The sequence below is a fragment of the Excalfactoria chinensis genome, chromosome 16, assembly GCF_039878825.1.
Source record: "Excalfactoria chinensis isolate bCotChi1 chromosome 16, bCotChi1.hap2, whole genome shotgun sequence".
Taxonomy (NCBI): domain Eukaryota; kingdom Metazoa; phylum Chordata; class Aves; order Galliformes; family Phasianidae; genus Excalfactoria; species Excalfactoria chinensis.
In genome coordinates, this window is record NC_092840.1 from 151,409 (window position 1) to 174,997 (window position 23,589).

At 58.8% G+C, this 23,589-nt stretch overlaps 5 protein-coding genes across 12 annotated transcripts in view; 3 read left to right on the top strand and 2 right to left on the bottom strand.

Moving 5' to 3' along the window:
• Positions 1-2,450, top strand: part of TPCN1 (two pore segment channel 1) — a 47,614-nt gene extending 45,164 nt beyond the window's left edge. For both annotated transcript variants that reach the window (XR_011905413.1, XM_072350917.1), the window contains exon 27: positions 1,022-2,450. Coding sequence is in view for 1 of the 2 variants with exons in the window: in XM_072350917.1 (XP_072207018.1) it covers positions 1,022-1,144 (123 nt within the window). In the remaining variant the exon portion in view is untranslated. The remainder of the gene's footprint in view (positions 1-1,021) is intronic.
• Positions 2,451-3,439: 989 nt separating this feature from the next.
• SLC8B1 (solute carrier family 8 member B1) lies at positions 3,440-8,378 on the bottom strand. Of its 2 annotated transcripts, none has more exons than XM_072350747.1 (15): positions 7,392-8,378; positions 7,084-7,236; positions 6,946-6,998; positions 6,803-6,861; positions 6,589-6,693; positions 6,350-6,517; positions 6,170-6,277; positions 6,035-6,091; positions 5,822-5,952; positions 5,609-5,750; positions 5,165-5,286; positions 4,913-5,066; positions 4,744-4,824; positions 4,416-4,486; positions 3,440-4,333 (listed from the first exon to the last, which is right to left on the bottom strand). In XM_072350747.1, exons 1-15 carry the CDS (start codon positions 7,530-7,532, stop codon positions 4,136-4,138), a joined length of 1,743 nt encoding a protein of 580 aa, XP_072206848.1. In that variant the 5' UTR covers positions 7,533-8,378; the 3' UTR covers positions 3,440-4,135. The 2 variants fall into 2 exon arrangements, with proteins under 2 accessions (XP_072206848.1, XP_072206849.1); XM_072350748.1 differs by having other exon boundaries at positions 3,441-4,333; positions 4,416-4,480; positions 7,392-8,377.
• Positions 8,379-8,606: 228 nt separating this feature from the next.
• Positions 8,607-11,888, top strand: PLBD2 (phospholipase B domain containing 2). Its single transcript, XM_072350749.1, has 12 exons — positions 8,607-8,989; positions 9,057-9,150; positions 9,219-9,377; positions 9,487-9,587; positions 9,697-9,911; positions 9,980-10,074; positions 10,137-10,297; positions 10,369-10,464; positions 10,701-10,772; positions 10,863-11,015; positions 11,146-11,308; positions 11,380-11,888. The coding sequence occupies exons 1-12, from the start codon at positions 8,793-8,795 to the stop codon at positions 11,545-11,547; spliced, it is 1,674 nt and encodes a 557-aa protein (XP_072206850.1). The 5' UTR covers positions 8,607-8,792; the 3' UTR covers positions 11,548-11,888.
• A 20-nt stretch (positions 11,889-11,908) lies between these two features.
• On the top strand, positions 11,909-16,554 carry SDSL (serine dehydratase like). Of its 2 annotated transcripts, XM_072350756.1 has the most exons (8): positions 11,909-12,175; positions 12,848-13,078; positions 13,161-13,200; positions 13,427-13,566; positions 13,777-13,865; positions 13,933-14,160; positions 14,342-14,466; positions 14,543-16,554. In XM_072350756.1, the coding sequence occupies exons 1-8, from the start codon at positions 11,909-11,911 to the stop codon at positions 14,734-14,736; spliced, it is 1,314 nt and encodes a 437-aa protein (XP_072206857.1). In that variant the 3' UTR covers positions 14,737-16,554. The 2 variants fall into 2 exon arrangements, with proteins under 2 accessions (XP_072206857.1, XP_072206858.1); XM_072350757.1 differs by lacking the exon at positions 11,909-12,175 and having other exon boundaries at positions 12,619-13,078; positions 14,543-16,552.
• LHX5 (LIM homeobox 5) lies at positions 16,358-22,777 on the bottom strand. 5 transcript variants are annotated; one of them, XM_072350751.1, is made up of 7 exons: positions 22,109-22,777; positions 20,724-20,947; positions 20,176-20,361; positions 19,374-19,636; positions 18,354-18,519; positions 17,286-17,463; positions 16,623-17,162 (listed from the first exon to the last, which is right to left on the bottom strand). In XM_072350751.1, the coding sequence occupies exons 1-7, from the start codon at positions 22,279-22,281 to the stop codon at positions 17,096-17,098; spliced, it is 1,257 nt and encodes a 418-aa protein (XP_072206852.1). In that variant the 5' UTR covers positions 22,282-22,777; the 3' UTR covers positions 16,623-17,095. The 5 variants fall into 5 exon arrangements, with proteins under 5 accessions (XP_072206851.1, XP_072206855.1, XP_072206853.1 ...); XM_072350750.1 differs by having other exon boundaries at positions 16,358-17,463; XM_072350754.1 differs by lacking the exon at positions 20,176-20,361 and having other exon boundaries at positions 16,358-17,463.
• Positions 22,778-23,589: the final 812 nt, after the last annotated feature.

Consider the following 23,589-nt stretch of genomic DNA (forward strand, 5'->3'; position numbering starts at 1 on the left):
GAGCAGGCAGTAGATGCACCGTGCTTTAGATTCATTAGTGCTGGTGTTCAGGGGCTTTCTTAAACACATCAGAGCCTCCTTGGTGCATTCAGAAGCCCAGCTGTGTTGATAACATGCATCAGCAGTGGCAGTAACAGTGCTGGCTGCACGTACATGCTCAGCTTGCCAAGCTTACCCACACTCATGAAGGTGGGCAGTGGTTGCTGGCTAAGAGCACATGCGCGGTGTTACAGGGACTTAACTGCATGATACTAATTTATTAAGGCTCTGGAATGTGATTGTGTTTGAGCTTAGGTGTGTCTGTCCAACAGAAACCAAGTGCGCTGCAAGTGCCAGTTGTTCCTTCAGAATAGTAGGCAAATGAGGATGAAAAATGTTTAAATTAGCTGATTCTCTGGATAGTTTAAGGCATTGCTGTTAAGTGTTCTTTGAGGTTAGGAACCTTATGCCATGAATTTAGTTACTGTTGAAGAGTCATGGACTAGTATAATGATTATCAATGAAGGCATTAATCTCATAACCATTTGAATCTTTCCTTTGTCCCCTGAGCAGCTAGTTTGTGTACGAGTCTTCAGTCATGGTAACAAAAATAAGCACGTTAATTGTTGTGGAGCTGGATGGTAATCTGCAGTGAAGCTCCCTGCTTCTTGTGCTTGGTCTCTGATACAGGGATGTAATGTCTTTGTTGTCTCTGGATGCAACTTTGTAAGCTGCAGACATCATAACTGCGATGTCAGTATGACAATCCCTGGGCACTGGGCGACATCTGAGTGTGATGTTTTCTTGCTCTGGTTTGTCAGGCCTGACAGCTCAGCCAGCTGTAGCTGAGCCACAGTTGCTCCTTCTTGCCCAGGCTGTGAATGCTGATATGTGAGTGCACCCTTCATGGCTGTGCTGTGAGACTGGCCCATAAACAGGGCCTTGGAAAAAGCCCCTCTGAGCACACGCAGACTGGGGTCCTGCTGGTGACCGTGTGGCAACTTTGGTGCAGAGACTGATCTGTTCTGATCTTCTGTCACAGGAATGGTATGAGGAACATTCCAGGAAAGGGGAATCCCAGGCACCATTTCAAGACTCTGCATCTGCTTCCCAGAGCTCTCTGAAGCCCCTGAGCCTCCGACAACGTTCCCAGACCATCATCTAGGCCTGGGTGCAAGCTGCCTTCTATGCAATAACCTAGAGTATTACTTCACAGCGTATATGTTGAGATGATGTATATAGATCTGTTCCATGTACTGGTTGGTGTTAGGGATAAAAGCTCTTCCATTAAGCAGCAAAAAAAAACAAGAGGACTCTGCTACAACCAGACTGAGCACAATGTCTGTGCTCAGCACAGAGCGACCTTCTTGGATAGAAATGGAGACCTTCTTCCTCTGAGCTGCTTCCCAAGCTCAAGCCAGCTGTTTGTTTTAGCAGTAACAGACCCTAGGGAAAGGGATGTGTAATCCATTAACAGCAGGAAATGCGCTGAGGCTATGTGCTTACAATTTAACCAAACAAAAGAAACGGTCCCTTTTGAATGTAGAGAACTGTTCCTTGAGCTGGCAAACGCTGACTGGGTCAGGCCTTAGGATGGTCATCTGCTAAAGGTCTTTACTTTTCCCTTGAATTCTGGATGCAGAACTGTGGAGGACAACGATTCTTCTCGCCTGCCTGCTTTTCAGTGTCTGGCATGGAGGGTGCCAGACCTGGTAGCTGGCAGAGGAGGAAGGAGGGGAAAAGGGGTTCCCTTGCCAACTCTGATGAGTTAATTCTGGGATCATGGCAGGTTGCTTATCTCTTGTGTTTCATTACTGCAAAGTGGTAACAGCCTGTCTCTGAGTTCTTTTCTTATACTGTCACCACAGAAAGTGCTGAGAATGAACAGTGTCAGCATGGAGGTTCTCTTGCTGTTTGGTCTTTTCTCAGGTTCAGATTACATCTGGCAGGGATGGGAGGCTTTCCCTTCCTCTGGGTGAATCAGGCAGTGGGATGTAGGGAATGGGCACACAATCCCACATACCTGTTTTTTTTTTCTAAGCAGTACCAGTACGTGGCACAAAGACAGAGGGACAGGACTGACCCTACATGGATGCGCAGAGAGTGTTTTAAGGAAAACAATGAGATTTTCAATGGCAGGAAACGTGATCTGTGCTTCTCATCTCTGAACAGCCACATTGCCTGGGTGCCTCAGGGCAGCTTTGTTTCCCTGCTGGGTTCTACAGGTGGTATGAAAGTACTTCTGAAATGAACCTTGTAGGAAAAGAAGTTTGAGTATGGGGCCTCCCCTACTATTTACTCTTCCTCCCTACCTTACCCACAGACTAATGACAATCATTTTGTAGGGAACGAGGGAGGAACACTGGAGGATTTTGTATGCTGGTCTTTTGTTTATAAAGATAATTTTATGGACGTGTCTGTAAAATGTTCTATTTTTCAAGCACACTAATAAAGAGCATTGCATTCTCGGCTTTGTAGAGGCAGCAGCTTTTCTCCTGCCTGCTCCTTCAGAAGCAGGGCTTGGTTTCAGTTTACAGATTGCCACACCCTTTGGAGATGAACTGTCCCAGCCCCTTGCAGGAGCACTTGCCACATGTGTGAATCCTTGCTCCTGGCCCTTGCTGGCTCACAGCCCAGCTTCTTTCTGTCCCCCGGCCACTATTCCACTCTATGTTACCATAATACTTTCAAACTTGTATTTTGTTTTTATAGCTACCCCCAAGGGGTAGGAGGGGCTGCAGAAGCTGTTGCTCCTTCTCCTTGGTGTTCGGTGCTGTGTGGTGGTTGTTGGAAGCTGGGGCTGGCTGTGGTAAATCCAGGGCCGAGCCAATAGCAGCCAGCAAACAGCATCTGAATTCTTGTGAAAGCATTTATCCCAACAGAGAAAGGAGGAGCGATCTGGGTCCAAAAGGAAAGAGTAGCAGGGCTGGAGATCAGGGCTGGAGGCTGCAGTCAGTGCTGACCTGTGCACTGTGTTGCAGTGCCAACAACTTCAGCTGCATGTGACTGCTGTTGGGAAACATGCAGGCAGTGACCCCAGAGGAAGCTGCGGGGCCTCTGCCTCACCACAAGCAGCCTCAGGTCCTCCCTGCAGCCCAGCCAGGGCTGCACACACACCACCTCACAGCGAACACCACCCGCAGAGGCTGTGTAGTTTTTAGTTGCAAGTTGTCCATTTTTACAGTACCTAAACCTAGTTTTACTGTGAGTATCTTAAATATTGCTTAAATAAAATAAAAAAGCAGGAGAAAGCAGGCTTCCATCAGCTTGTTATCAGCTTCATATGTATTAAGCCCAAGAGCTGCTCTGGTGCTTTGCCTCAACACCTCCACCTGCTCTTTCAGTTCACCTGCTGAAGGCTTGCTACCCCTTACAATGACAGACTATCATGAAGTTATCTAGATCAATCCATGTCTGCGATGGGGGGGTAGTAGGCCCATTGGTCCCCCAGCCCCCAAAAGGGAACGGGGTAGAGAGATGGGAGCTGGGCTCAAGGAAACAAACAGCAGCAGCAATGATCTAAGGAGGAAAACTTATCATAGTTAGTAAAATATCGGAATGCAAGATAACAAAATATAATACAGTCTAACTGAAATGAGGCTAATAAATCAACTAAAGACCAAGAAACCTACTTTGAAATGGAAGGCGTATGGCATGGAAGCACACCCACACCTGCTGTCAGGCAGTGAGAAAGTGAGCATCACTTCCGTTATTTTCCTCTCTGACCATGAGGTCCTCTGGGACACGTAGTTCTTTATTACTCCACATGATGTCATGATGTGGAATACCAACAGCAAACATTAGAAAACCATGACACAGATATTGCTAAGTTGCACTCAAGCCTTTACTTTACCATTTTTCTATAGTTCATGGCTGTCAGCCCCAGAGGAGCCCAGATGGGGAGGTGAAGGGGTGTCCCAGCATGTGCTCCCTATGGCTGCTCCAGTCCTATGCTCTGGGGCAGCAGCCAAACCTTTGCCCTCATCCTTTTTTTAGAGACGTCCCAAGTTAAATGAAGTTCAACAGAGCAGAGCGAGGAAATGGTTAGTGCTTAACAAATCCTCTTCCTTTCCCAAAACACAATCAGTTCTTTCTCCATAGAGCAAATGTGTGGCCCAGCAGGCTGCAGCAGGGCAAGGATGTGGCTCTGCAGCACTCAGGTGGCAGCCAGGTGGATCACCCGGAATTCAGTGAGCAGAGCAACACATATAAAGGCCAAGTAGTAGAGGATGAGACAGGTGCCGTATGCCTTGCCCAGCTGGAAGCACTGTGCTGGCACCGCCACAAAGGAGAACACCAGGCTCAGTCCCAGGGCCCCAGCCAAGATCCACACCAGGAGACTGTCAGGCTCCAGCTGATGGAGAGACAGAGGGACACGGAGTGACAAGGGGATCCTGGCAGTGCCAGCCCGACTGCACTGCAGCCAGCAGCCTTACCTTCACCACTGTCTGGCTGCTGGTCATCTGCAGCAGGCAGCCCAGCCCCATGCCTACCAGAATATCTGAGGCTAGTTCAGGATGAAGAAACAGCACAGCATCCCCCCGAGCCCTTGGGGTGGAAACAGCACCATCCCTCTCTCCCAGCCTGGGTAAGACCATCAGAGTACTCAAGGACAGGTGGCTCTGGCATGGTCTGAGGCTCCCTGGGCTGGCACAGCCTCTTCTCCTCCCTCCCTGTGGTAGATTCCAGGATGGATCCTGTGCAGTTCAAGTCCCCTAGAAGCAGGGCCAAGTAGCACCCTGCCCCCAGCAACCCAAAGGATACTGAAGATAATGCCCCCAAAGCAGGCAGAGAAGGCCATGCGGGGGTAGCCCTGCCGTGCCATGGTGAGATCAGAGAAGGTGTCTGCAGGGCAAGAACAGGAAGTGCTGGGAGCCAGCTGCACCCCACTGAGGTGTGGCATGCCCCAAGACAGATAACACAGGGCCATTACCTCCAATGCTGTTGCCCCAAGCCAGCAGGGTCAGGCCCAGCACAGTGTTGCTCAGCTCGAAGATGATGCCCAGGGTCTGCAGGATGTTCACCACCTCCGTGGCTGCTGCATTGATCCACAAAGCACTGGACAGGAACCCAAGGAAGGCAAATACCTGCCGGGACCAGGTGAGCTGGGCCCTGGCTGCACTCTCTTGGGGCAATGGAGGCACAGTCCTTGCCCACGTGGTGCTCAGGGCCAGGGGCACCTTACGCAGTGGTATTTGGGTGGCACTTCATTGCATGTGGTCACAAAGACAATGATGGCCAGGATGGAGCCAACCAGTGCAACCAGTGCCCAGACTGGGAAGACACCCTGGATCTGGTACAGCCCATCTGTGTCATGGAGAGAGAGAGAGAGGGCAACTGCATGGCCCCACAGGCTGGGCAGGACCCCACCAGGCTCGGGGCACAGCACCAAGCCCTGTCTCCTGAAGCCAGTGCTCTCCTGAGACCTGGATAGAGGGGCCTCAATGAACTCAGTGCAGGGCCGTGGCTGCAGTAGCACAATGGGAGCCCCCCATCCTGACAGAAGATCTTGGGGGGGATGGAGAGGATGATGCCATCCCACTGCAAGCCAGGACTCCAGCATGAGGCTTTGGGGCCATCCCAGTCTTGGCCCCTCCTCAGGGGTCATGAGGGTAGCATAGACTCTTACAGGCTCCTGACTTGAGGGTGAGGACGCAGAGCAGGGGCCCAGTGATGATGTGCAGGCAGTTGAGAGGTCTCTTCCAGTTCTGGTCATTTTTGTCGGGGTCCACCACAGGCACAGTGAGCAGCAGTACCAGCTCCACAGGGACCTGGGGAAGAGGGGGCTCATAAGTGCCACATCCCCCAGCACAGTGCATTTTTCCCATCCCCTCCTGCTCACCTTGAGCACCTTGAAGAGCCGCCAGTACCAGGGCTTCCTCCTCCACTTATGCTTGTCCAGGGGGTTGAGTGCAGTGCTGAGGATGTGCAGCGAGGTCTCGTGGTAGGGCAGCAGGGGCCGATACTCCTCACCTGTGTGGGACCACAGGGCTGTGCTCTGCAAGACTCCCCCAGTTCGATCCACTACTGAAGACAGCCCCACAGCACACCCTACCATAGTCTTCGCAGTTGGCGCTCGAGGACTCCTGCTCCACAGCATCTGTTGGTACGGCTGTGGGGCAGCAAGGAGAAAGTGTGTGTGGGGGTGCCAAGGGATCCCCCCCCCCCAGCACTGCAGAGTGCTCCTTACCTGGCTCCCATGGCCCAGGGTGAGACGACCCATCCCCGCGCTGCCAGTGGTGAATCCAGGTGCACACCACCACAGTGAAGACATAGAAGACGTAGAGCCCCAGGTATCCTGCCGTGGGGCCAGAGAGGTCAAGGGACCCCTGGGCTGACCCACCCTCCCCTGCACCGCCACAGTGCTCACCTAGAGCCTCCCAAAGCGTGATGTGGCCGAAGTAGAGGACCAGGAAGGTGAGGAAGATGGCCACCATGTAGAAGATGATGTCCCGGAGGAAGGGCCTGGAGGCTGCTGCAAACGGCTTCACCAGGGCAATGCCGCCAGCCACCATCGTGGTCACAAAGATACCAGCGCCTGCCAACACGACACAGCCCAGTCAGCGGGGTCCTGTGCCCCCCTGCACCCCCAGCCAGCACAGGTCTTACCAAAGACGGCCCCGACCGCCAGCCCAGCTGTTCGCGGGTCAGAGAAGGCCACCACAGCACTGAAGACATCCGGCGCCCCATTGCCAAAGGCCAGGAAGGTGACACCATGGAGGGTGGGTGTCAAGGAGTACCCCACCAAGCCGGGTCCCCGCAACTCCCTATCCCCCCCATCACCCTGTAACCCTGTGCCCCCATCCACACGAGGCCAAGGATACTGCCACGTTATGGGACAGCTTCAGTTTGGTGGAGATGGCCGACAGGTTGGGGCAGAAGCTGGAAGAGCACAGAGGGGTGGTGGGGACGCGGGGCCGCAGCGCGGGGCCGTTCTCTGCTCCTCGTGTCCCCGGGACTACTCACAACTTCTCCGCCGTCACGGCGAGGATGACGAAGAGGTACAGGAGCCACAGCGCCTGCGGGCGGAGAGACGCCGCGTCGCCCGTGGCCGGCATCCCCCAGCAGGGGCCGCCCGCCCGCCTCCCCCGTCCCCGCGCTCACGTAGAGGCTGACGGACAGCGGAAGCAGCGCGGCGGGGAAGGCGCAGAACGCTCCGCCGAGGTAGTCGAGGAACCCGCCGTCCAGGCGGCAGTCCGGGGTGCCGCGCACGAAGCGGCACCGCTCCGAGCTGTTGCGCCTCCGCACCTCCCGGCACTGCGGGAACAGCCGCGTGTCCCGGACGCGTCCCCGGCGGGCGGCAGACGCTCACCCTGGGGTCGCGGCCGCCTCCGTCCCACATCCGTGTGGCGGCGGCAGAGGCCGAGCAAGGCCGGGACCCGTCGTGCCCGCCGCCTCGTATCCCCACTCACGTCCAAACCCCGCTCGTGTCCCACGCTGTCAGCGCGGGTCCCCGCGTCCAGAGCCGCCGCCGGCTGGGACCCGTCGTGCCCCGCCAGCGCCCCGGCCACGCTCAGCGCCCCGGCCACGCTCAGCGCCCACAGCGGCCTCATCGCACCCCACGGCTCCGGGTCAGCTGGGGCTCGGAGTGGGGGAGGGTTATTACTCGCGGGGGATAGGAGCCATGGCCGAGGGGAGAGACGGGGTTAGGAGCGGGAGTGGAAATACGAATGGAAAGACAGGGATAGAAATAGGAATAAAAACGGGAGAGAAAAATAGGAATATAAAACAGGAATAACGTTAAAAATAAAGATACAAATTGAAATCGGAATTAAAAGAGGCCACGGGCGGCAGCCTGGGAACGCGCCCTGGCGCCGGACCGAGTCGCCGCGTCCGCACTGCGCTCAGGTCCCGCGGGAGGGGAAAACGGAGCTGAGCGCGGCACGGGAACCCCGCAGGGAAAGCCCCGAAGCCCGGGGAGCGCACAGACCCGACGCAGCGACGAGGACGCAGCCCGCAGGAACCGGGGCTACCCGGGAACCCTCCCGCCCCCGCACCCACCGCGTCAAGCAGCACCGCCACCGTGCACGGGCAGCTGACTTCCCCCCTGCCTTAAAGGGGCCGCCACCCCCCGCTCTTAAAGTGACAGCGCCTCTTTGTGGCACAGGAAGGGGAAAGCCGGGGGTGGAAGCCGGCAGAGCCCCCGGTGTCCCTGCGCTCCCAGGGCACCGCGCTCAGCGTGGCTGTGGGCGCGGGGCCGTAGGTCGGGCTCGCGGCGTAGCGCCGCTGACACGAGCGTGCCAGGTCTCGGGCGGGCGCCCGCGGGGCTGTGAGGGCGCGACCGGGCGAGTGCTGCAGGGCCGGGGGAGCTGCGTGTTCCCCGCGGGTGGGGGAACTGCGAGCCTCCTGCCCTCGCTTGGCGCCTCCCGGGGACTCTGCCCGCCGGGTGCAGCGGGGAGGGAGGTAAACAGCCGCGATTGCGTAAGGTCAGGGCCGCTGCCGCGCTCCCGTATCACCAGCGGCCCGACTCACGCCGCTGCGCAGAACCGACGGCGGGGTTGGGCGGCCACGGCGAGGAGGGGCCGCGGAGCCGCCCCCTGCCGCGCACGACGTGGCCGGGTCGCTAACGGCCGTGTCCGCCCCGCGTGGGTGTGGGAGGGAGCGATTGGGACCGCGGGGAGGGGGTTTGGGATGGACGACGAAGGAGGACGCCCGCAGGGCAAAGGGATGCCGGGGGTCCGCAGGTACCGACGCAGGAACGAGGACCGATGGTCCGAGGGGCGACCGCCGCCTGGAGGGCGCGGCTTATTTCGTAGCCCGCCCGCCTCCTCTCACCGCACCGCCCCCTCGGGCTCGGCACCGCCCCTCCCGCGATGGCGGCGCTGCGGGCGCTGTTGGCGGCCGCCGCTGTGGCGGTGTGGGTACCGGGGGTCGCGTCCGGCCCGACCCCTCCGCCCCGCAGCGCCTCCGTGCTTCTGGAGCCCGGCTCGGGCCGGCTCCGCGTGCTGCCCGGCCGCCAGCCCGCCGCCGTCGCTTGGGCCGAGCTCACCGACCACATCCAGGCCGTCGGGTAAGGGCCCGGGGCCGGGCGCGGCCGCCCGCGCGCTGCCCCGCTCTGAGCGCGCCCCGTGCCGCAGGTGGGCGTTCCTCGAGGTGTCCGCCAACGCGTCCTTCAACGACACCCTGCAGGCCTACGCCGCGGGGCTGGCCGAGGCCGCCGTCACCGAGCAGGTGCGGGGCGCGGGGCGTGGGGCGCGGGGCGGTGGCGGCGGCGGTGTGTGCCAGCGCCGTGTCCGCAGCTCGTCTACATGCACTGGATGAACACGGCCGTGGGCTACTGCGGGCCCTTCCGCTACGAGACGCAGTACTGCCGCCGGCTGCGGGGCTACCTGGAGGCCAACCTGGCCTGGATGGAGGAGCAGATGGACTCCGGACGCGACCGCGCCTACTGGCACCAGGTGAGGCCGTCCGGGCCGGGAGCCGGGCAGCCCTCGGGAGCCGTCCCTGTAACCGCGGCCCGAGATTGTCGCCTATCCCCATTCCGCCGTATCCCTGCCCACCCCCCAGGTGCGCCTGACGCTGCTGCAGCTGCAGGGGCTGGAGGACAGCTACCGCGGGCGCGTGGCCCTCCCCTCTGGCCGCCTCTCCCTCTCTCCCTTCGGCTTCCTGTAAGGAAGGGGTCCGCCCCCAGGACGGGCACACCGAGCCCCCCTTACCGCGACGCTGGGAGCGGCGCTCGGTGCGGGGTGCCCCAACCCAACACCCCGCCGCCCACAGCCTGCTGCAGCTGGGGGGGGACCTGGAGGATCTGGAGGCGGCCTTCAACTCCTCTGCCCAGCAACGGCCACTGGGCTCTGGTTCCTGCTCAGCGCTGCTCAAGCTGCTGCCGGGCTTCCAGGACCTGCTGGTGGCCCACGACACCTGGGCACCCTATCAGTCCATGTTGCGCCTCATCAAGAAGTACACGCTGCCCTTCCATGCCGAGCCTGGTGGTGCGTGCGGGGCTGGGGTGTGCTCTATGCCCCTGCTTGCTGCCTGACCCCCTGCTCTGCTCCCCTAGGCACTGCCCGTGTCCCAGGTAGTGTCCAGGTGTTCTCCTCCTACCCTGGCACCATCTTTTCCGGAGATGACTTCTACATCCTGAGCAGCGGGCTGGTGAGTAGCACTTGCATCCTCAGTCCTCCCGCCAGCCCCGCTCAGCCCTCCCATCCCCACAGGTCGCACTGGAGACCACCATTGGGAACAGTGACAAGTCACGCTGGCAGTACCTGCGGCCTCAAGGCAGTGTCCTGGAGTGGCTGCGGAACATTGTGGCCAATCGGTTGGCCCGCAGCGGTGCTGAGTGGGCCAGCATCTTCCAGCGCTTCAACAGTGGCACGTGAGTGGGGTTGGGGGGAGAAACATCCCCTCCTCGGGGCGACCACCAAAGGACATTGTGTCCTCCTGCAGGTACAACAACCAGTGGATGCTGGTGGACTACAAAGCTTTCTCACCAGGGCATGCTGGCCCACAGCAGGGCCTGCTGACAGTGCTGGAGCAGATCCCGTGAGTGCCTTTCAGCCCCCAGTGCCCATCCCACAGGTTGCCCAACGGGCCAAGGTGGGCTTCCTTTGCTGGTGGTGGTCCTTCTGCTGTGGTATGACAGCAGCGGTGCTGCTGCTGACAGTTCTCTTGCATGTGGGTGATGGCCCCCGGCACCCTGCTCAGGACCCCCAGGTGGGTTTTCCCTCATCCCCATTGTGCTTTGCCTTCTGCTCTGACTGCTGCCATTCCTGCCACAGGGGCTTGGTGATAGTGGCTGATAAGACAGAGCTGCTGTACCAGCAGGGGTACTGGGCCAGCTACAATGTGCCGTAAGCTTCATCTAGCCTAACCTTTCTGTCCAGCCCTGCCGTCCCGTGTTGAGAGCAGGTGAGGCTGACTGTCCCTGCCCTCCCATGCAGGTACTTTGAGGAGATCTTCAATGCCAGCGGGAATCTGGAGCTGGTGCAGAAGTATGGTGACTGGTTCACCTATGACAAGAACCCACGCGCCCAGATCTTTCACAGGAACCAGTCGCAGGTCCATGATGTGGACTCCATGGTCCGTCTGATGAGGTGGGTGCTGCCCCCTGGAGTCTCCTCCCAGCTTTCACCCCCAGGAGTTTACTAGCCCTTGTATCAGATCTTCACTGCAGTTGTTGTGTTCCTTCCTGTGCCCCATCTGTCTCTCTCCACTGCCCGGCAGATCCAACAACTACCTGCAGGACCCGCTGTCGCAGTGCCGGGGCTGCGACCCACCCCACAATGCTGAGAACGCCATCTCCGCCCGCTCTGACCTCAACCCGGCTAACGGCACCTACCCCTTTGCTGCCCTGCGCCAGCGCTGCCATGGTGGCACTGACACCAAGGTGGGCACAGCCCTGGCCCCTGCCGTGCCGTCACTTCCTGGCACTCACATCTTCACGTCCCCCCCTGCCAGGTCACCTCCTTCGGCATGGCCCGCAACTTTGGGCTGGTGGCTGCCAGCGGACCAACATGGGATGATGTGCCACCCTTCCGCTGGAGCACATCCCCCTGCAGCCACCTGCTGCACATGGGCCACCCCGACCTCTGGAGGTTCCCTCCCATCAAGGTCCGATGGGACTGAGCCGGCGTGAGACATCCCCACGCCTTTCCCTGTTTCTGCAGGATGGTGGGGGCTGCAGGGAACTGCCCCCCACATTTTTCTTCCCCTGCTTCTCTCACCATTTGCTGCTGCATAATGGGCTGTGCCCCATCCATGCCACTGTGCGCAGGATCGGTCAGTGGGCTCTGACCCTTGTCCCAGAACCAAGCACGGAAGGAACCCTCTCAGAGGGCTCCTCATTCAGGGAGGCCGTCCCTGGATGAGGGGTTCCAGGAGGTGGGGCTGGTGCTGGGACAGCTGCATGGCAGGGAGGGATGAATGGCTGGGGTTGGCATAGCAAATAAAATGCCCTGTGTGCAAGAGATGCTGGTGACTGCACTTCATGTTCTGCCAACGTTCTGTGGTGCGTGCTGTGGTTACCCCCATGTGGGGATGTTTTTCTGGTGTGTTCCCCCCTCTGCTGGGTGCTGCTTCGGGAGCATCGAGCAGTGCATGCAGTGCAGTACTGGGACGCTGCAGATTGGGGTTCTTGGCCTCTGTTCAGCAAGGATTCCTTCAAGTTCCTGGCAATAGCAGTGTGCACAGCCCCCATCTGTGGACCAGCTGGAGTAAGCAAGCAGTGAGAGAGTGGGAGCACTGCCTGCCCCAGGTGACTGTCCTTGTCCCTTTTGTTTCCCCTCCTCAGCCACCTGTGTGCTTCCCCCAGCCCCAAAACCTCCAGTGCAAAATCTTCATACTGCAGCTCCCTTGATCTGCTCCATGCAGTGCAGCTTGTTAGGAATAACGAGGTAATTACTGGGGGATTAATGAGCTGACATTAGGCAGTGCTTTGAAGGTATGAGGTTCCCACTGGCTCCAGGCTGGCTGATATCCTACTGCCTCCCACTTGGCCGTGCCCCCGTCACTCCTGGCACACACTGGCATTTGTCACCTCCAGAACAGCACAGCCTTGTCCTGTGAGGACCCATCCTCCTTCTCCCTGCTCAGGGCACAGCCGTCTCTGAGTGTGTACGGTGGGGGGGGAGGGTGGCCTTACCTGGGGGTTGACAAGAAGGGGCTGTCCCAGGGCAGAGCAAGGCTGCTGGCCCCACAGCAGTGCAGCATTGCCAGGAGCCCTTCCCCCAGTACTCGCTGTGCCTGGGGCATGCTGTGCCATTTCCGGTGCCAACAAGCCATGGTACGGCTGCCTGGGAGAGCTGGCTGCCATCCTGGGCCAATGGGACAAAGTCCTCAGACCTGCTGGGAAAGGGCACTGCTGGCGCAGGACGCAGGGACATAAACGCAGCCCCTCCGACATCACTTTGCCCTCCTCGTTCTCCAGACATCATTCTGGGACCTGCAGCAAGCCCTGCAGAAACCAGGTACCACGTGTCACCCTGTGGCCATGGCAGCCCAGTGCAGGGGGAGCGAGAAGCCCTTCCACATCGTGTCCCCGCTCCTGGAGAGCCTGGCCCTGTCCCGGGCAGCAGGGACCCAGGTGTACATGAAGCTGGAGAACGTGCAGCCCACCGGCTCCTTCAAGATCCGGGGCATCGGAAACCTCTGCCAGGAGGTGGGTGTGCTACGTGGGTGTGTGGCCTCTGGATACCATGGGGGGCGCATGGCCACGTCCTTCTTCTGTCTCCTTCCCTCAGGCTGCCAGGAAGGGCTGCCAGCACTTCGTTTGTTCCTCAGGTAATTGGGATCTGCGCAGGGCTTATTGGGGGCTATAGCATAGGGGTGCTGGGGAATACCCCCCTGCTCCTGGCCCCTTGTACCTTCCCACTGGATTTTGGGGCTGGGGCTGCTCCAAGTTGGGTGTCCCCTCTCTCCACCCCCCTCAGCACAGTTCATCCTGTGGGTCTGGGATGAGTGGGGGTGGATGGGGAGGTGGAACTGCTCAACCCCTCACTCTTGACAGGAGGGAATGCAGGCATGGCCGCAGCATATGCAGCCAGGAAGCTGGGGCTGCCGGCCACCGTGGTGGTGCCCAGCAGCACCAGCCCCAGCACTGTGAGCAGGCTGGAGGAGCTGGGGGCAACAGTGGAGGTCTATGGAAAGGTAAGGCACTCACACCCCAAACTGTGGCTGGGGGGGGTGTTGCAGCCCTCTGCAAGGCTGTGGATATGTGCAGACCCAGTGTCCCTGTCCCAAAATGCATCACCCACATCCTGCTTGGTTTTCCACTGTCCTTGTGGCAGCAAGGGAGGGGTGATGGGAATGGTGCACTAGAGCTGGCTGCAGCCTCACTGAGCACCCACCACCTCCCAGGTGTGGGATGAAGCCAACCAGAGAGCCCTAGAGTTGGTGCAGAATGAGGGCTGGGCCAGCATCCACCCCTTCGACGACCCCTTGCTGTGGTGAGTGCTGCCCACCTCTGCGCTCTGGGCAGGCCACAGGCAGCTACTCACTGTCCCCAACCTGCAGGCAGGGTCATGCTAGCCTGGTCCTGGAGCTGAAGGATGCACTGGACACAAAGCCTGACGCCATCGTGCTGGCAGTGGGAGGTGGGGGGCTGCTGGCTGGTGTGGTGGCCGGGCTGCAGCAGGTGGGATGGCTCGATGTCCCCGTCATTGCTGCTGAGACCTGGGGGGCCCACAGCTTCCATGCGGCGCTGAAGGCTGGGCACCTCGTCACCCTGCCCGACATCACCAGGTGGGTGCTGGTGTCAGCATGGGGACACCTCCATTAACATAGGGGTCCCCAACAAGATGGAACATAGAAAGTGCAGGGGCCTTTGCTATTGGTGCATGTCATGAGTTGGCAGGTCTCAGACAACACTGTAGTAGAGCCCTAAGGGACAACAGGTCCTGGGGCTACTCTGATTGTTCTCCAGTGTGGCCAAATGCCTTGGGGCCAAGACGGTGTCAGCAAGGGCACTGCAGTGTGCCCAGGAGATCCAGGTCATTTCAGAGGTGGTGGAGGATGCTGAGGCCGTGCATGCTGTGGAAAGGTTCCTGGGTGAGTAGGGCACGGGGATAAGGACTTTAGAGGGGTGTGACAGGGACAGGCACTCGGCATGTCTCCATCCCTGCAGATGATGAGCGGATGCTGGTGCAGCCGGCATGTGGTGCAGCGCTGGCCCTATTCTACTCGAGGCGGCTGCAGCAGATGCAGCATGAGGGACGCCTGGGGACCCCACTGGGCCGCGTGGTGGTGGTGGTCTGTGGTGGCAGCAGCATGACAGCTGCACTGCTGCGAGACCTGAAGAACCAGCTGGGCCTGGAGTGACCCTCCTGCCACCCCACGGCCTCCTGCACTGCACTGATGGCTGCTGGACGTGCCTTGCGCCTGTGGCTCTGCAGGATGGGGAAACTGAGGCATGGCAGCATTCCTCCCTCCAGTCCCAACAAATGGCCCTGGAGATGGCCACATCCCTTGATCCGCTGTGTCTGGCACTGACCACAACTCCCCACTCCAATTATCAAATGCTCCCTCTCTGACTGATTACTTTGCTGCCGTCTTGGTGCTTTATTATTCTAACAAGCTGTGAGCTGTGGGGCCTTGCTCTTGCTGGGGCTCCCAGCTCTGACTGGGGCCCCGTTTACCACCATTTCTCCAACTCACACCAGTTGATCTATTTCACTCCAGTGTCCATTTCACCCTTTTCTGCCACAAAAACCCCCTCTCAGCCTCCTCCTGCCCCTTCCTAGCAGCTAACAAAGCTCCCCTTGCCCAGCTGCCTCCCAGGAGCCCCCTCCTCCCCACCTTCTTTTTTCCCTTTTCCCCAGTAAATCCCCATGGCCTGGTAGGCCAGTGCCATGCTTCCCGGAGGGCCCACTCCATATATATTAAATCCCCACTGGTCCACTGTGGGCAATATCTTATGTAAAAACTTGTATCTAGGGAGTGCCAAGAGGCTGGAGAGTCTTATTGTAAGGCACACAATTAACCATAAGGAGTCAGCACAACCTCCTCCCATAGTTTTTTAACCTGGGTCCACAACCAGATTACTTTCCAGCTTCTTCACCCTGACCTCCTCACACGGAGCCCCCACTTTACCCCAGTGCTCCCCTCCTGCAGCCTGGGATGGGTGCTGCGGATTGGTGCACCCTGCAATTAGTAGAACAGTGATAATACGGTCCTCATAACAATAGCAGCCAGTATGTGCCCTTGTGTCCCATTTTGCAGCCCTCATAATAACTGGCCCACACGCCACCCATCTGCACCCTATTGCCCTGGGGTCCCACTGGGGCTGTACCGTGCCTCAGTTTCCATTGTGCTGAGTGTTTCAGGTGCCCCTGGCTTGCCTGCAGCCCCTCATTACCACTCATCATGGCACAGGAAGGATAAATTCCTTCGCTTGGCTGAACAGGGAAAATACACAGCAAGGTGGCTGCCTGTCATCCATCACCAGCTCTCAGTGGCACCACCACGCCAGGACTTAAAATTCAGGTCAGAGAGAAGGGCTCTCGGAAGCCAGCAAGGGAAGGTAATTTATTCTGTTTATATCTTTTTACTACAAGACAAGGTGTGTGTGTGTGTGTTGGGGGGGGGGGGGGGGAGGGGGGTAAACTCTTGCCTTGATTTTGCATTTCAAATATTAGCTCAGTGCCGCTCAGTGCTCAAACCCCACAATGAAAGGGACCAGGTGCCAGAGCAGGTAACTAAAATGGTTTTTATTCACATTTAACAACACAAGCTGGTCACACTGACAGCCTCTGCAATAGGCAATGGGGACAGGAAACCCATGGTGCACTCAGAACACAACTTTTTGTCTTCCTTTTTCATCCTCTTTTTCCCTTCCCCCCCCACTCCACTCTGTCCTCTCTCCTTCCACTCACCACCACCCTTTCCCAGCCTCCAAAATAGAAAAAAACTCAGCTTCCAATGACTAAAAGTACAATAAATAATCAGTAAACACAAAAACATACTTTATTTGTTTTATCCTTTATACAAAATAAAGAAACTAGAAGCAAAATCTATAATACATCCTCAGACTGTGGGGCCAGGGGGGCTTGGCTCTCCTCCACTGCCACACTGCTTGGGTGGGTTTTGTTCTATCTGGTTTTCTCTCTGTTTCTGTTTGTTTTTCCCATTTCTGTCTCTTCCTGGATTTCCCAAGCTCCGTGCACCGACCCCCTCCCCACCCCCACCCCCCCACCCCAACTCCAAGATTCTGGTCCGAAACCACATCCTCCTTGGGAATAAAATGGGATCAATGGGAACAAGGGCCCCAAGAGGGGGCTAAGGGAGGGTCCTGCTGTCCCCCATTCCCCCCACCATAATGCTCGGATGAACGGAGGCTGAGGAAGGGGATAATTAAAAAGGGTGCTAATTAGCGAGGGGGGAGCCGTGTGGCAGCCCCCGCACCGGTGGGACCCATGTCCAGGCGAGTTCAGCTTTGGTCCGAGAGCGGCAGTTCCAGGTGGGGGGAGCTCCAGGCTGGTGCGCTCCGCCGCCCCTCCCCCTCGCTCATAACAGCACGGGGGCGCTGAGCGGTGCGGGCGGGCAGGGAGGTAGCGCGGTGTCCCTGCACGGGGTTGGACACAGCGGGAGGGTGCAGCACTGGGGTGTCAGATATCCGTCGATGGGGCCGCAGCGAGCTGTGCCCCGTGGCTGAGGGGCAGCGGAGTCCTCCCGCTCGGCCCTACCACACCGCTGCCTCGCTCAGCTCCGGGTTGGGGTGTGCGAGGGCCCCGCTGTAGCCGCTATTGCTGGACATGGAGAAGGGTGGGCTGGGCCCCCCGCTGAAGACCTCCCCCGGGATGGGGTGCAGCGAGCCCGTCATCCCTGGCTCAGGGCTAGGGGTGTCGGGGTGTGAGATCATATCCGTGTACCTTTGGTTTTCTGAGGAGTGGTGTCCGCTAAGGGGGGGCTCCAAGGGTCCCAGGGGCGTGGAGCCGGGTCCTGAGTTCTGAAGGTAGCTGGGGTCGGCCGGAGACTGGGCCTGGGAGGGGGGCCCATGGGGAAAAAAGTCATAGTTGCCTCCTGGCCCGTAGTAGTCACCTTGGTAATCTGCAAAGGTGGGGAAAGATTGGAGCTGGTCCTAGGGGTCACCACCCTGAGCGCTTGCAGGAAGTAGAGCTGCCCTCCCACTCAAGGATGAGCATGCCTCCCGCTCCTCCCCTCCAAAATACCCTCCTGGGGTGCTTGGTGCTGCTGGAATGAACGTGGGGCTGAGCAGGGAGAAAAATGGGCCCCTCCATCCTAATGGCTGCAGTGCCGGTGGAATGGGAAGGGGAATAGATGGAGAACAGGAGGGGCTGAGGGCAACCCCGGGGCAGAAAAGATGGGCATAATTTCATTCTTAGCAACAAGTGAAAAACATATGCATATATATACATATGCATATATATATACATGTATGCATGCATTTATACATACGGATTATATAATACATATATATATCTAATAGGAAGATATATATAAATGAGATATATAAATAAAGAGGAGGTATAGGAGAAATATAAAAATAAAAATAGGGAATACTTATAGATAGGAGGGAAAATATACATCATATCTACATATATATTAGTCACATAGGGGTTCTGGCAGCAGTAGGGCCAGAGGGGAATTGGTGAGAGCACTTTGCCCAAAAGCAGGATATATTGTCCCAAATGCCATGGGGTTCCCTGTCCCACCCCCATCCTGTCAGGGTGGTGGTGACCTTCCATATGCTGCAGGCCCGGGGGGTAACTGGGACAAATGCAGCCTGAAAGGGGCACAAAAGCCTTCAGCTGAGGCTTTGTTTCCCGAGAGAGAGACCGTGCTGCTGCCACCGCCGCCACGGCCCCGAGTCTGGGCGGCAGGGGAAAGGGAGTGCCGAGATGGGGAGGAACAAAGGTAGGGGAGGAAACGGGGGAAGAATGCGGTGGGATGGCATGGGGACGGGACGGCGGGCCCACCTCCGTAGTACGTGTAGGGCGTCGAGCCGAGCATCTCGGACTCGTCGAGACGGCCGCCCAGGGGCCGCATCCTGCGCGGGCTGCGGAAGAAGGCGTGCCGGCGGGCACCCAGAGCACTCAGCTGCTTCATCCGGCGCTCCTTGGACCGGCGGTTCTGGAACCAGACCTGCGGCCGGGCTGGCGTCAGCACTCGGGGCTGGGTTGCCGTGGGGACCCCAAATCCTCAGGGCCAGCCCTCCCCACTTAGGCCAGGGACGGATGGGGGCAGGGATGGAATATCTCGCTGGAAGGGATTTCCCAGCTTGGGGTTGTTTTCATGCTACACCCTGCTGACAAAACCCTGGGAGGCAAGGAAAGCCCCGGCACCTCACTGCATCCCATTTGGTGTGCCGTCCTCACAGCCTACCTGTCCCCGGAGAATTTTCTCCAATGGGAGAGAAGGATAAAGGAGGGGATAAACAGGGGGGTCACGGCAGGAGGCGGGGATGGGGCTGGAAGCGAGCCGGCCGATGGGAATAAAAGGGAAGGGCGGTACAACAGCCTTCCTCGGGGGCATTCTCCCTTCAAAGCATAGCTCTGGTGGCCGGGGGGGGGGGGGGATCTGCATTATTTCCCTCCACATCTGGGCACGTCTGGAGTGTGCACACGTCCCACGGGTCCTGCTCCCCTCTGCCGGGAGCTGAGCCGCCTGCTGCAGAGCCGGAGCTTCCTCCCCTATTAACGCCGCTAATAAAGCCCATTAATCCCTACATTTCCGCAGGGACTTTCTTGCCGGGGTGGGAGGGGGGGGGGGGGGATGGGAAGCGCGGTAGGAAGGTACAGGGACTGTCTGCAGGGCACAGTGGCCTCTCCTTGCTCCACCTCCTGCGCTCACATTCAGGGCCCCATCCACATCCCTTCCCTGCTGCCACCCCAAACTCTGCTGTCCTAGATCTACGTGGGTTGGGTCGATGATGCCATGGGCTGGCCCGGTGACATCACGAGGCGTGGGGGGGGTGGAGGGCTGTGGAATGGCCGTACCTGGATGACCCTCATGTTGAGGCCAGTCTCCTGCGCCAGTTGCTCACGGATGTGTCGGGTGGGCTTGGGGGTGGCCGCAAAGGCAGCTTTGAGGGTCTCCAGCTGCTTGGCCTTAATGGTAGTGCGGGGCCCCCTCCTCTTGGTGCCAGAGTTCTGCTCCTCATTCTCGTTGTTGGCGGTCTCCTTGTCTGAGGAGGTGGAATTGTCTGTCTCCTTGGTGTCATCCTGCATGGGGTCCTGGAGATCCGGGGACAAACTCCTGTCTGTACATGAGGACACTGTAAAGGAGACCCGGGGAGGGGTGGGTGGGGATGGGCTTAGGAGAGAGAGATCGACCCCCCTCTCCACTGCTTTCCCCTTCCCACCGAGCCCAGATGCTTTCCAGGAGAGGGGAGGGGGTGCTGGGCAGAACCAAGAAGTGCAGATGGCTGTTGCCCCCGGGAACCCCTGAGGCACTCCAAACAACTATGAACTCGGGCTGAGCATCTCACAGTTAGGCCCCCTACATCTGAAAGGCGAACTTGGCGGCACCCCCCGCCCACTGCTGCACAGGGGCCGTGCAGCCGGGAGGGGGCACGCTGGGGATGGGGCGTCCCCACCGAGCACCCCGCAGCTTCCGGCACTTCCCTTATCCCCCCACACTGCGCTTCTCACACTAGGATCCTGGATGCGCCACTGGGAGAAATTCAAAACTATAGGGGCTTGTGGGGCGATCCGGTCACTGCCTTGAACATGGCTCTCCTCCCCCAGCCGCCTCCCCCGGGCCCTGATGCCGGCACTACCCAGGCCAAACTCTACTCGCCTCGCTCGCAGCAGCGGCCCCACTGACTCGAGTGACAGGATCCGGCCCCGGGTGCTGGACGGAGAAAGAGCCCATGGCAGGGGGTGAACACGGGCGGCCGGCACTGCTGGGCCAGCAGGAGGGGGCCTGATCCCGCGGTCCTGACGCAGAGACAGCTTCCAAGGAAGTCAAATGGGAGCTTTGCCTCTGGGTGAAAGGAGGCGGAGGATCAGGCCCTCGGCGCGAGGGGACAGGGCAGCCTCGCAGGGAGGGGTCCCGGGATCGGAGGGTACATGGGGAGCTCAGTGGGGCCGTGCACGGGGCAGCCGCGGGATCCACGCGTGTCTGCATCCCGCGGGGAGCACGAGGTGAGCGCTCGCATCCCAAATCCATCCCCCCAACACCCCCCCAAGGTCCACGAGGCGCTGTGGGGCCAGAGAGAGAAACCTCGGCACCGGCAGCTGCTGGAGCAGCTCCGTTAGCAGCGCCGGGAGCGCTGCGCTGCCCGTGGGAAGCGGGCAGGACTTGGCCCCACTGCGGTTCTGTTCCCTGGGCTGCACCGCGAGTACCTGAGTTGAGGCTGCCTTCCTTCAAACTGGGAGAGTTCAAATAGTCGTCTTTGCAAACAAATTTGTTTTCATCTATGATATACAGTTCCTCGCCAGTGGAGAGCTGCTTGTTGCAAACCATGCAGGTGAAACAGTTCAGGTGGAACACTTTGTTCCGGGCTTTCCGGACCAGGTCGCTGGGGGATATGCCCTGTGAGCAGCCGGCGCATTTGGTGCCAAATCTCCTGGAGGGGAGAAAGATGTGAGCTGGGACGGGAACGCGCTACTCCCCTCGCATCTCCGAGGCTCCTATCCCCACCCCATCCGAATTTCGATTTTCATGTTCCCAGAGAGGCACACTGGGGCCACCACAAAAGGTGAGGATTTCTTTCTCCGTGCCCACCGGGGCAGAATTTTGGTCTCCCCGTGCCCCCAGCACATCGCTGTGGGACTGGGGGGGGGGGGGGGGGGGTGACAGTGTCAGCAGACCCGGAGCCCAGTTCACCCCACATTTCTTTTTCCCCTCTTCTTGGAACCGCCTCTTTGCAGAGCTCCTCTTTCCCTTCTCCGGGGTATGCTTTTATTTTTATTTTTATTTTTATTTTTATTTTTATTTTTATTTTTATTTTTATTTTTATTTTCCAGGGTAGGCAAAAATTCAGAAAACAAACTTCCAGAGGGGAAAAAATAAAAATAAAAATAAAAAACAAAAAGTCAAAGAAAATAAAAGACAAAAGCTCTCACAGCGGCTGCCAGGCTTTGGGGGGCCAGGGCTGCCAGGCCCAGGGGGACACCAAGGCTCTCCTTTTCCCTCTTGGCTACGGCACAACTTCAGCCCCCCGAACTGCTGCCTGTGACGTTGATGTAGTGAAGGCATTACAAGTCGTAAGTCATTTTCCCCTTCCCATGCCGACCCCTAATTTCCTCCTCGGCACATTATCGCAGTCATTAGGGGCGTTTAAGGTACGGAGCAGCGTGGGGGCCCCCGCGATGGGGTGCTACACAAAGAGAGGAGTTTAGGTGGAGAAAGGCTGTGGTAGTGAGGAGGTGAACGACCCCAGTGCTGAGGCCCCCGGGCCTGCTGCGAGGCGGGGGCTCTGGCAGAGCGGGCCACGGGCCCGGCTGCTTTCGGAGACAAGGTCACCCGGAGCGGGGGGACGAACAGCCTGTCTCTCCGGCTCGGGATGCAGCGCAGCCCCTGGACACCGAGGGACCGGGGCCCCGGCCAGAGAGATTCGGCCAAGACCCACGGAATAGATGGACGAGGATTGGAGGGAGGTCCCCCAAGCGCCCACCCCCTGCTTTAAGATCCCTAAAGGAGCCCCAGAATCTTGCTGCTCCGCTGGGCTGGGAGCGGCGGTTCCACAGCCCCTGGAAGCGATTGTGATTGCTGGGGGCTCACTCACCTGAAAAAGTCGTTCTTGCAGTACAGTTTTCCTTCCCTGGAGAAGCATTTCTCGGTCAGGTTGCATTTGCACTCGCAGCACTGGACGCATTTGATGTGCCATGCTCTGTCCAAGACGTTTAGCAGGAAGCGGTCCAAAATCGGCCTCTCGCAGCCCGCACAATGCACCATCATCACCGCGCCGGGAAGGAAACGCGCGGACGAAAGGAATCAGCCCCGCGCCAGCACACGGCGGGGTCTCAAAAATTCAGACGTCAGGAAGAAAAATGCTATTAAAAAAAAAAAAAAAAAGAAGAAGAAGAAGAATCCCCAAAACCAGAATCAATCACCCTAATAATAATAATAATAATAATAAAAGGGAGAAAGAGAATAAAAATATAAGGAGAATTAAAAAAAAAAAAAAAATCAGAAAAAAAAATCAGGGAGGGGGAGCGGAGCTGCTGTCAAGTTCTTCCCCCTCTTCTCTCCGGAGTCTCGGTAGGAAAAAAGCGATGCCCCGAGTGAGAAAAGCCCGAGCCCCCCCGCGGAAGCCCCCCGAGTCCCTGCGGAGCGGGTGGGGAGCGGCGGGCGCGCTGCGTGCGGGTGCGGGAGGGGTGCATGAACGCCCCCGCAGCGGCCGGCGGCCCCGGTGCCTCGCTGTGCTCCGCCGCCGCGCCGCCACTCTCATGCTGTCCCCATCGCCAGCTTTGTCCCCCGCCTTAGTAATTCGCGCATCCTTATTCAGATTTGGTGACGTGGGGGCTCGCGTCGGGCTGCCGGCGGCCAATGACAGCGCGGTGGCCATGGCAACCTCTTAATTTATAGCATATCTAAATTGGCTCCAGCCTTGTGCTTGGCACAGAGGGAAAAAAACAACGCGCCTCTATTGTTGAGGGTGGCTTGTACCTGCGCCGCCAAGTGAGTACGCACCTGGCCTGGGGTGCCGGGGGGGCTCTGCTCAGCCTTTCTCTCTCTCTCTCTCGTTTTTGGATTCTTTCTTTGATGGGGATGTTCGTTCCGGGGGTCCCGAGGGGACGGGGCGGCCGTCACCTGTTCTGTCACTGTTCGTAACACTCCCGCAGCTGTTCCCCTCTCAGCCCGCTCTGTGACCGGGGTAGGCGGTGAAAGCACGAAGGGGGTGAGGGTGGTGGGGTGGGAGGAACCCGGTGGTGGGGACAGAGGAGACGAAAAGTTACGCGGCTCCTCGCAGTGTTGTTCCCCCCCCCCTCATCCCCCCGAAGGCCTTTGTATCGCAACCGTGTCCCCTCCGGGCCGCTCCTTCGGGAGAGGGGCTGACGCTGAGAGGGAGGGATGGGAGGCGAGGAGGAGGAGGGAGATGCCGGAGCCAGGGATCGCCGCACTTCTCCGCTGTTTGTGCTTTTCAGTTTCAGGTGCGGCGGAGCTGCAACAACCGGCGGCGACGAGGGACACCCGGACACCGGGTTTTGGCGCTGGGGTGGCCCTCCGTTCCTCTCTTCCCCGCAGCCGGCCGCCCACATCCGT